Raw genomic sequence first — 10,268 nt, forward strand, 5'->3', positions numbered from 1 at the left:
TATGGCTATACTAAATTAATCAAATATATGCGATCATAAAACATCAAATAGTTATAACATGAATTATTGCATATAATACGACATAACATAAATCAATACATTATTTATGTATAACAAAGTAATACAAGACATAAAAACCATCATACGCACTGTCATTGACTCCCACGTGCCACCGTGACTAAACCACGCACAGCCACGTATCCCCACGCACCTTCACGCGCCTCCAAAACGCAACATTGCTTCTTCACGCGCCTCTAGAAGGCAACATGCTTCTGCACACGGCTACACACGCTTGTACACACCGCCTCCACGCGTCGGATGCAAGCATGTGCACCTTCACATGCTCACACGCTCCATAAGTCAACACGGGTCCGTTTGAGCAGGTCAGGTTGACCTTTTACCTGGTTCATTTGACTCGGTTTGACCCGTTGACTTGACTGACTCGTTGACTCGATTTGAATCATTGACCATGTTGACCGGGTCGGGTTGACCCATCAGGTTTCTAGGCTGGTTTGACCGGGTCGATTTGACTTGATTTGACCTTTGACTTTGATTGGGTCAGTTTGGTCTGTTTTATCCTTGGTCGAGTCAATTTGACCTGCTTACCCAATTGGGTTGGTTCTTCTTGACCCCTTTTTCTGCAACTTTTGACCCATTTTATGCAGATTTTAAGAACCCGATTCCGGCCATTTTTATGGCGTTTTAGAGGGGAAACTTGAATGTGGACATATGACCTATGTCGGTGACATCCCAAATCAGTGTCGTAAATGGCTACCAAAAATATCCAAACGACAATTTTTAACTAAAACTTTAAACTAGCATAACTTTACAACCATAACTCCGTTTTCGACAAATAATATATCGTTGGAAAGCTTTTTCAACAAGGATTCCAATGACACCAAAATCAAAAACAGATTCTATTTATAATAAAAGTTATGCTTGATTTACAGTATGAGTTTTAATTAGAAAAATCTCAATTTTATGCAATATTCTCCAAATTTGCAACAATCAATTTCATGCTAGGCAGAGATTCAAATTAGTGCTCTGATACCAAATGTAAAACATTTATATTCCAACATTCATATAAAAGTTTATAATATAATCAATTATAAACATGTTAAATACTCATAGAATATTGTAGAAGTAATTTACAAACCTCCAGCCATAGCAATTGTTGTTTAGTCTTCTTGCTTATGTCACTTCAGAATACAGAGTCTTCCACTGACTGTAATTTTTCAGAGCGATGGTTTTTGGGAATAAAATGAATTAATTGCATCAAATGGGGACCTGTAAAATCTCCTTTATAAATGCAGTTGTCTTTCCATCAAAGACAACTGTCCAAGATGCACAACCGTCCATTCACTTTATATTAAAAGTGTAGGACCAATCCAATTAAAGAATTCTAATATAATTAAAATTCTAACATTACATATTGCCAACTACATCCCCGCATCAACAATTGCCAAGGTACAACAACAGCAAGGATGGCAACCTTTATGTTCCAAATCCACAAGCAAAAAATATAGTTTTCTGATTTCAGTACCCACTAATTCTTTTGTCTTCTAAAGAGATTTCAGTTAAGCATGCAACAAAAGTACATTTATCTTAATATACTATGTTAACAAATTTTAAGGAAATTTTCTAGTACTTATTCAATGGTTGTTGCATGACGATAGTTTAAGAAAATTGTGATCATGTTTTCATGGGTATTAATTTTGTAGTAGATAGATTAAGCTTCGGAAGCTGGGCTACCACACTTTCTATGCAAATTCTTTGAAAGTAACTAAAATATTAAAGAACAGTATATTTTTCTGCGTAGGGTATGATTCCAGCAATGATTTCAAATGTAGAGCTCATGTTAGAAAGATGGAGACATCATGAAGGCAAGGAGATTGAATTATCCCAAGAATTTACGGTTTTGACAGCAAAAATTAGTTCCAGGCCAGCTTATGGAAGCAGTTATTAGAAGGAGAAAAAATATTTACTATGTTGACAAGGTTGGGTGTAATGTAATCAACGCCAAAAATTATTATAAAATTTAAGCACCTGATTTGATAAGGCAAAGCTTCCTCTTCGTAATTTTTGTAATTTGTGGCTACTTAGTTTTATACTTTTGCTTCTCTATTAATTCTACACTACCGTTTTTTGTCTTGGTAGAAAGTTTGTGGAAACCTATTTTGTTTGTATTTTCTCTATTTTTATTGGGTTTCAATTGACAAATTTTCTTATAATTCTCTATTAATTCTACTGTAATTTTACAATCTGCATCTTTTTTTTTTTTTTTTATATTAATAATGTTATGACTTAGTTTTATTTGTATTTAAATATTAATGTCAATTTTAAGGGTTTTAAATTTTAAAAAAATCCAATGGTAACTTCATTTAAAACATTATTTTTAATAAAAAAAAATTGAAAGGACAAATTGATAATTTACTTTCTCATATATGGTTGAGGACATATCAGTAATTTTATATTAACAGTGGATATATTGATAACTGAATTGTTGACATGATATAAAATAATAAAAAATTATAAAATCAAATATTAAAGATATTAATATAAAACACTAACAGAACATAATGAAAGGTGAGAAAGTGTCATTTTGAAACTTGACGAGTAAAAAAGTACCGTTTCACTAAACCTTGGGTGGGAAAATGTCGTTCTCCCTTAAGATACCTCCTAAAGGTCCACGGCAGCTGTATTTCTTTTTTCTTTTAATTGGTCTACTAAACCAAAATATTTATCCTAATTAACCATGAAATTAAGGTGGAGTTCTTCTGATATAAGTTTCTCTGTTCAAACACAAACACAACTCCATGTTGACGGTGAAGGTAAACCATCAATCAAACATCCATAGCTTTAGCTTTGAGTTGCCTACAATCTGAGCAACAATTTCATATTTACTTAACAGCACGCCTGAGTTCCACAGAAATGTATGCATCTCATAATCACATTTCTCAAGCAATGATAAAGCTTCCTACACATATCAATATATTTTATGCATCAAGATAATTCAATTCACAATTAACATTTAAGATTCTACTAATCCTTCGGCCAATAAGCCTATTCAAAGTAAATCATGGTTTAACTGAATGGGGAAGGCAGGACAATAAAACTTGTCATGTTTTCTGTTCTATATTTACATCTAGTTATCCTGCTCTTTTTTGCCTTGATCCCAATGCCCATATGTATCATAAGTTTTTTTATTGGCTGAAGGGAAAATCATAATCAACAAATGTATCTTAGAAATGCTGTATCTTAGAAATGCAGAATACCCTGAGTTCAACATCTGTATGTCGCCCAAAAAAAAGGCTTTCATGGGGATGAGTTAGTCGTCTAATTTCCCAGAAAAATATCTTGAGTCCTGAAAGTGAAGAGGTTCATTCCCCCAAGAAACGCATCCAGCGGTCACTTCTCTAGCAAATAGCTCAACACATCTGGCAGGTCTAGGCCCAGGAACATACTCATGGAGCAACTCTACAATGGCAAGAAACTACTAATTAAATTACAGAAAGCATATGTTTTCTCCAAAGATTATTGCTTACTAAAAGGTAAAAATCAGCAGCAGAGCTAATTCTGCAGTAAACCTAAAAGATTTTTGGAAAATGAGAAATACACACTTTTTGTCTCCAAGAGGTAGAAATCCAAAAACAATATCACATAAGATGTCAGAAAACAGAGCCATAATATCAAACAAGAGCAAAAATAGTTCTGATAGATATGTGTATTTGAATATGCAGTCAAAAATACTAAATAAAAATCTGAGTGAGAAATACCTCCAATTGGAGGCTTCCTTGAGGAATCTCCAGGAATGCTTATAATGATTTGATTATCCTTTATAGCTCTAAATCCTGATTGGTATTTGCAGTTAGCTTCCTACAAAACAAGCAAAGAGATAAGCAATACAACAAAAAACTTGTAAGACAATACCATCCAATAACAGCAGAATAAACAATTAGACCTAAGCCTGAAACCATTATGTAAACTTACCTCCAGCGAACAGTATCCCAGAAGAAGGCATTCATAAGGCCTATGATGAAAGAGATCCAAGTCACTAATCAGTGACCCATCTCCTTTCACCTGTAACATTAAGTACCCAATTATTGGCATGATAAATTATTTTCACAAGTTTATAACAAGTGAGTGAGTGAGTGAGAGAGAACCAGCTGGAATAATTGAGTATGTTACCAATTGAGAAAGAGAAAAAGAGATCACCTTTAACCAGTAAAAAGTAGCCACATAGCTGACTCCCCATGTGGGAAATAGCTCTTTCTGAACAAAATTGTACAGCTTCTCCCTGTTAGTCATCCATAAGGCTACAAGTGCTCCCTCTGTGTGAGTAAGTTGCTTAACAGGAAGGGATAAGAAATACCGGTTCGGCAAAGTAGGGTACCTATGATGATGAGGAAAACAGAATGATATCATGATCATTTTGGCTAATGTTCTATTAGTATCTACAACATAGAATTAGTCATGCATATAACATCGTGAAAAAAATAGTAAATAAGTTATCAGCAGCAACTTGCATATATCTGGAAGCTGGAAAGCCTTTAAACCACTAAAGAATATGATTTCTTACAATGATTTCTGACGGGCACTTCCATTTTCCCAGGGAGGATCAATCACTATGAGATTGAAACCACAATTAGATTCAGCTGCAAAAGAGAATAAGTGAAGATTCTCAAAAATTAGTTGACAGTTCAATGTTTAAACTAATCACATTCTAGCATCTAAGAAATCTTTTGTGAAACTGCAAGAATTTATAAACTGAACGGGGTATTAAATTTTAGTATTTTAGTAGTGGGTTTGCAATGGTCTAACAGTCTGCCTAAGTCACACAAAGAAAACATTGAGGATGATTTAAACCAAAAAGTGCTTTTAACATCATATATCTAGAATTGGTATAAAAATTCAATAAACAATATAAAACAAAGTTGTGTCTGTTTTGGAGAATAATATGTTCAAAAATAAGCTATCAATCAGCTTCTCATAGCAAAATTAAACTAGAGCCAAGATTTCCAAGTACAAAAACAACTTGCCAGCACAACAGTGCACAAACTCAACAAATAAAACTCAGCTCCAAAAGCGGTAGTTACCCGGAATAAGGTTGTGAATCTGCCCCAGATCAGACTTCTCATGACAAAAGACAAACACACAGAAACATGTAAGACTCGTGTTACGAATATTCATAATTATGCTTACAAAAGTAACTTCAACAGGATCTACCACATATCAATTACTGACGACTAAGATTAAAAAGATTTAAAAAAATTAGGCCTTTTCTTTTCTGATAATTAAAAAAAGGAAAAATTAAAATATAAGCTTACCATGAAGAAGCAACTTTGTCTCGGCAATATATATCTTCTGGTTAAAATTTCAGCCTCCACATCATCACAAGTCTCATTAGCAACCAAATTATTAAACAAAGGAAGCACCCTCTGTTCACTGCATCGATCAATTTCGGAACCTGTGAATCAATTATGAAGTTCAACTTCAAAGACAAAAATACCTAAAGAGATTACCATCTATAAAAACTACAATACTGCAGTTCGTTACCTTGATTAAAATTGAAAGTTATCTCATACATAGGGGCTTGCCACACTCTTCCAAGCTCAACAAACGATTGTTCAACACCACATTCTGATGAAGAACAAATCTCAGTCCTCAATTTTCCCATAATCATTAAAAGATCTGTAGCACCTAACAGAGCTTCATGCGCCTTCAATAACACCGGCTTCACTTCCTGCAATAAACACGACAACAGAATCCAAACAACTCCAAGTTTTAGTTGACACCAGAATTGGCAGGAAAATAAATTTTAAACAAGAGACCTATCAAATTCTATGCTGAATTAATAAAATAAAATTTAAAAAAACCAATGGTTACCTGGTGACGTTGATCGGCAGCTCGTTCTCTTTCGTTAAGAATGTGGGGTTTTTTCTGCTTTCGTTTTCGTTTCTTTGAATTTGAAGAAACTTTGGTTTCTTTTTCGGCGTATTTGGTTTCCAAGAAACGGGAGTAATATGCAGATGCGGAAACCCTAAACCCGGTATAGGATCGGTTGAGTACACGAACCGGGTCTATGAAAACCGCATTTGAGTTTTGGAATCGGTAAATACCGGAATCGAGAAACGTTGATAGTTCATGCTCATCCTTCTGTGTTGAGTTATTCATTATTTCTATGAAAAGTTATTTGACACCCCCAAATGCAAAGCTAGATGTTAAAGAAAAACTTTGTTATTTTGTATAAAATCTAATTTAATTTGTTTGATTTTACATGTGGAAGTGTGAATTAAATAATTTATCATTACAACAATAAGAAGAGGAAACCAAAAATTAATTATAATTTGAAAAAGAATTAAGGAAAATGTCAATTATTTGAACACCAGTTGAAGTTAATGTTCTTCTCAAAACTCAGAGAAGAGCAGCCATTATCTATCCACGGATTATTTGAAGGAAACACTGAAACAGAAGAACAATCTCATCATCATCCAACTCAAAACAAACAAATAAATAAACCAGAAAATACAAAGCCTATTAAGTTGTTTCAAACTCAGAAAAACCCAAAGTTTCACACGCAAAAGAAGAAAAAAAAAAAAAACCAGAAAATAAAGATCTATAAAAACTCTCTAAAACCCATTAATATGAGGAACACTGCATACATTTTTTTTTCCATTTTTTTGGGTTGTTTTTTGAGTGGTACGGGGACGAGGTCGCTCTTCTTTAATCTACAGACAGTTTAAAGAACAAGTTGATTGAGTGATGATTCAGCGTATTTGTGAGACAGCAAGCGGAAAAATTATTTTAAATAAAAATTATATTATAAAATAGGCCGATTTATATTTACTCAACTCTAGCTAGTAGCTGTCGTGAATTGCAAAGCGAGTAAAGACCTTATTGCCCCTGATTGATTTGATTTTTATATTTTTAAAGATTAAATGAGTAATAGATCTATAAAAACCAATATGATGAAATTACCCTTGGATACGGACAAAAAACTACATAGTAGAAATGACGAAATTGCCCAAACTTTTGAAAATTTAAATTGGCTTCTGTTGCACAGTAACTTTACAAGAATTATTTTTCTAACAAACCCCTCTGTATAACCAGTCTCCATCTTCTTCCTCTCAAACACTTCATTTGCCTTCTCCCATTTCATCAACCAAGCCAAAACCGATTCCGTTTACACCTTAAACTCATTGTTTCAATCCCAATTTTTGAGCCAAAGAGCCCAGGCACTCCGCCAAGTATGAAACCATAATGTTCAAAAATACACATTGCAAATGCTGAAGGAAGACATATATTGGCATCCCTGAATCAGAAAGAAGTCCCCACAAACTGTATTTTTGTTGTTCCAGAAATGAGTGTGGTTATTTTCGATTTTGGATGCCATATCCTGATGAAGTAAATGGGTGTTTATACTGAGAGGAGCTGAACACCAGGAGAGTCAAGAGATGGAAAATCTGAGGAGTAGGATGCAAATTTTGGAGAATGAGGCTGTGAGGGCTGAAGAATTTGAAGCCTTGAAGGCATTTGTTTCAGACATGGAAGCTGCGAATGTGAAGGCTATGGAGGCTTTAGAACTTAGAAGAAAAAGTGAAATAGCTAGAAAAAAGGAACAAAAAGATCTTGTATTGTTTAATCATGTTGTTATTGTGGAAATTGATTAGTTTTTTGTGTAAACTGAAAATGTATTTTCAAATGCTCATGGCTGATATGAATTGAAAAAGTGTTTTGTTAAATGCTCATAATTTTTTTTTTTTTTTTTTGGTTAAGTAAACTTTATAAACTAAAAGAAGAAGGTTACAGAGTAACGCAAACGGCCCATAGGCCAAAAACAAACAAAAACGACAAAGGCACACACACCCTTGTCCCAAGAGCACGCAGGCTCAAATAAAAAAAAGGCACAGAGGTCTAAACAGGAGCACGCAGGCTCCGAAACAAAAACACAAAATGAGGCACAAACGTCCAAAGAGAGCATGCAGACTCTACAATAAAGAAAAAGAAAAAGAAGCTAGGATCGTCGTCCTTTGTTTTTACTCTTCTTACCCTTGGGCGCTGACAGATCCAGTGGATGAGAGGACTGGGACTGAAGCATAGGCTAATCCATGTCAGAGTGAAGGTTCACCTCGATGTCTTCAACGGGGATAGCAGGAACTATGGCTAAAGACCCTTTGCGGCTGTCAACAGATGACTCGTTACTCGATTGGTCCCTTCCATAAAGAGCTCACATATAACTGCTATAAGGAAATTTCACAAGCTTTCCTCGTTCTTTTGGATAGCACTTCTCAGGTTGTTTAACAACCCCCGTTATTTCTTCATTCTCCGATTCTCCCTCTGAGACAATATCTTTGTGTAGTCTGTTGCTCAGATTTTTAATCAAAACAAAACATTCCCAAAAACAATATTAAAACAACATAAATTGAAATGAAAGCATAATCTGTTTTCATAAAGATCAATATAATTTGTGTACATATAGATCAATCTTTTCACCTAATGACTACAGAACACTCAAATCCATAAACAAAAGTAATAAGAAAATCACTTGTATCTGCATAAGATTTTACATTCCTATATGCACATCCTCATCATCTAAAATTCACCAAAAATTCTTCAAAAAACAGCTGTTGTATCATGCCCAAAAACTAAACAACTCTTCTCATTGTTGAACACCATTACTTGACTAGTTTACATTGCAATGTTATAAACTCTTGTCATTATTATATTTCATATTAAAGACAAAAATAAATTCACTTGTACCTCTTAGGTTTGGTTGCTATGTTAAGCTGAAGACTTGGCTTGATATTTGACTAGAAGATTCTTAAATGCAATGCTGAGAACCTATTAGGATAACATATCAAATACTGATATTAATATTGCATGATGAAATATGAAAATTTTTAAAGAAAGGATTTACACTACCTCTAAAATTTGCTGCTGCATGAAATTTGACATGCCACCAAATGAACCAGCTTCAATTCAGGGGGCTTCACGTCTAAAATCTGTATCAGATGAACCATTGCCCCTCTGCAAGTAAAAATGGTAAAAAAAACATAAAAATCAGTTTGCCATGTTGAGATGATCAAATAATGCAATGGACTAAGGAATGGGACCCCATGAGTCATTGTTTTCCACCTCACAAATGGAAATAGCAAGTGAAAAATTACCGCTGTTTGTATCCATCTTATTGCAGTAAAAAACATTCCCCCATATGGCCCTTAAAGTGGCTTCCATCAATACCAATAAAAGGCCTGCACCCTTCTAAGAACCCCATTTTCTGTGCTTCAAAACCTATGAAATATCTTTTAAAATTAGGTGTTTTAGCCACCCCATCTATTCTAATAACACAAACATCTATGAAAGAACCAAGATTAGTAACATCCACTGTGATTGTACTTGCAATGCCAATTAAATCAATCAGCATGTTCTTTATCTGTCTTCTCCTTAACCCAGTTCCTTCCTAGCCTTATAAAGCTTCTGTTTTGACAACTTTAGATAATGTACCCTACCCAACTTATCATCTAATAAAGGCTTAATGGATGAGCCTTTATGTGATCTAATAAAGTCAAACAATTTTTCTAAAGGCTTAACAGATGAGCTATATAAAACTTATGTTTTGGCAACTCTAGATAATGTACCCTACCAGACTGATCATCTAAAGGCTTAATGGATGAGCCTTTATGTGATGTAATGAAGTCAACCGATTTTTCTACTACCCACATTGAAGTTGCATAAATCCTCATACAAGTGTGACTATGCTCATATATCCTTAATTGATAAGATTTCCTATCAATGATCAAAGTTCAATATTCATGAAAAGGACACCTTGGTTGTTTACATACAGCTTTAAATCTCCTCCCCTCATTATACATTTTAGTAACACCAAACCATAACATAATCTTTAGACACTTTCCTAAAGTGATAAAACACACTTAAAAACCTGGCCAACTTGAAAATAAATTTTTCCATCAGGACCGTATTTAAACTCTTTCCTCTTCATACTTTTGCTCATCCTAGAAACAGCATTATCCTCTTCATTAGAACCTAATCCTACCCCATCTTAACTATTTGACTAGTAATCAGACAACACTCCTCCATTTTTATACCCCTGATTACCACCTTCTCCATTACCACCCTCTCCATTAGCACTATCTACATCATCCTCAGAATCATCACTCTAGTGAAATTCATCCTGATTACCCCCATCATCTAATCCTGACTTAGGATCTTTCTCATTACAAGGCTCATTAGGAATGGGAATTTCAATC

General features: G+C 34.4%; 1 protein-coding gene and 1 long non-coding RNA gene across 3 annotated transcripts; both read right to left on the reverse strand.

Moving 5' to 3' along the window:
- Positions 1-3,258: 3,258 nt before the first annotated feature.
- LOC116139313 (methyltransferase-like protein 2) lies at positions 3,259-6,774 on the reverse strand. The gene is made up of 9 exons (XM_031424990.1): positions 5,887-6,774; positions 5,557-5,743; positions 5,328-5,467; positions 5,097-5,130; positions 4,580-4,655; positions 4,216-4,393; positions 3,991-4,080; positions 3,777-3,876; positions 3,259-3,477 (listed from the first exon to the last, which is right to left on the reverse strand). Exons 1-9 carry the CDS (start codon positions 6,172-6,174, stop codon positions 3,329-3,331), a joined length of 1,242 nt encoding a protein of 413 aa, XP_031280850.1. The 5' UTR covers positions 6,175-6,774; the 3' UTR covers positions 3,259-3,328.
- A 1,119-nt stretch (positions 6,775-7,893) lies between these two features.
- LOC116139346 lies at positions 7,894-9,880 on the reverse strand. Of its 2 annotated transcripts, XR_004129440.1 has the most exons (4): positions 9,168-9,880; positions 8,923-9,027; positions 8,761-8,841; positions 7,894-8,360 (listed from the first exon to the last, which is right to left on the reverse strand). It is a non-coding gene; the product is annotated as an uncharacterized LOC116139346 (long non-coding RNA). The 2 variants fall into 2 exon arrangements; XR_004129439.1 differs by having other exon boundaries at positions 8,923-9,880.
- Positions 9,881-10,268: the final 388 nt, after the last annotated feature.

This window comes from Pistacia vera, unplaced genomic scaffold (genome assembly GCF_008641045.1).
Source record: "Pistacia vera cultivar Batoury unplaced genomic scaffold, PisVer_v2 Contig35, whole genome shotgun sequence".
Lineage (NCBI taxonomy): Eukaryota > Viridiplantae > Streptophyta > Magnoliopsida > Sapindales > Anacardiaceae > Pistacia > Pistacia vera.

Excerpts from the sequence above, each read along its gene's own strand:
- LOC116139313 (XM_031424990.1), bottom strand. The coding sequence starts at position 6,174 with ATGAATAACTCAACACAGAAGGATGAGCATGAACTATCAACGTTTCTC. Across the intron at positions 5,468-5,556 it reads AACTTTCAATTTTAATCAAG|GTTCCGAAATTGATCGATGC; the intron begins GTAACGAACTGC and ends ATTGATTCACAG. Across the intron at positions 4,656-5,096 it reads GATTCACAACCTTATTCCGG|CTGAATCTAATTGTGGTTTC; the intron begins GTAACTACCGCT and ends TCTCTTTTGCAG.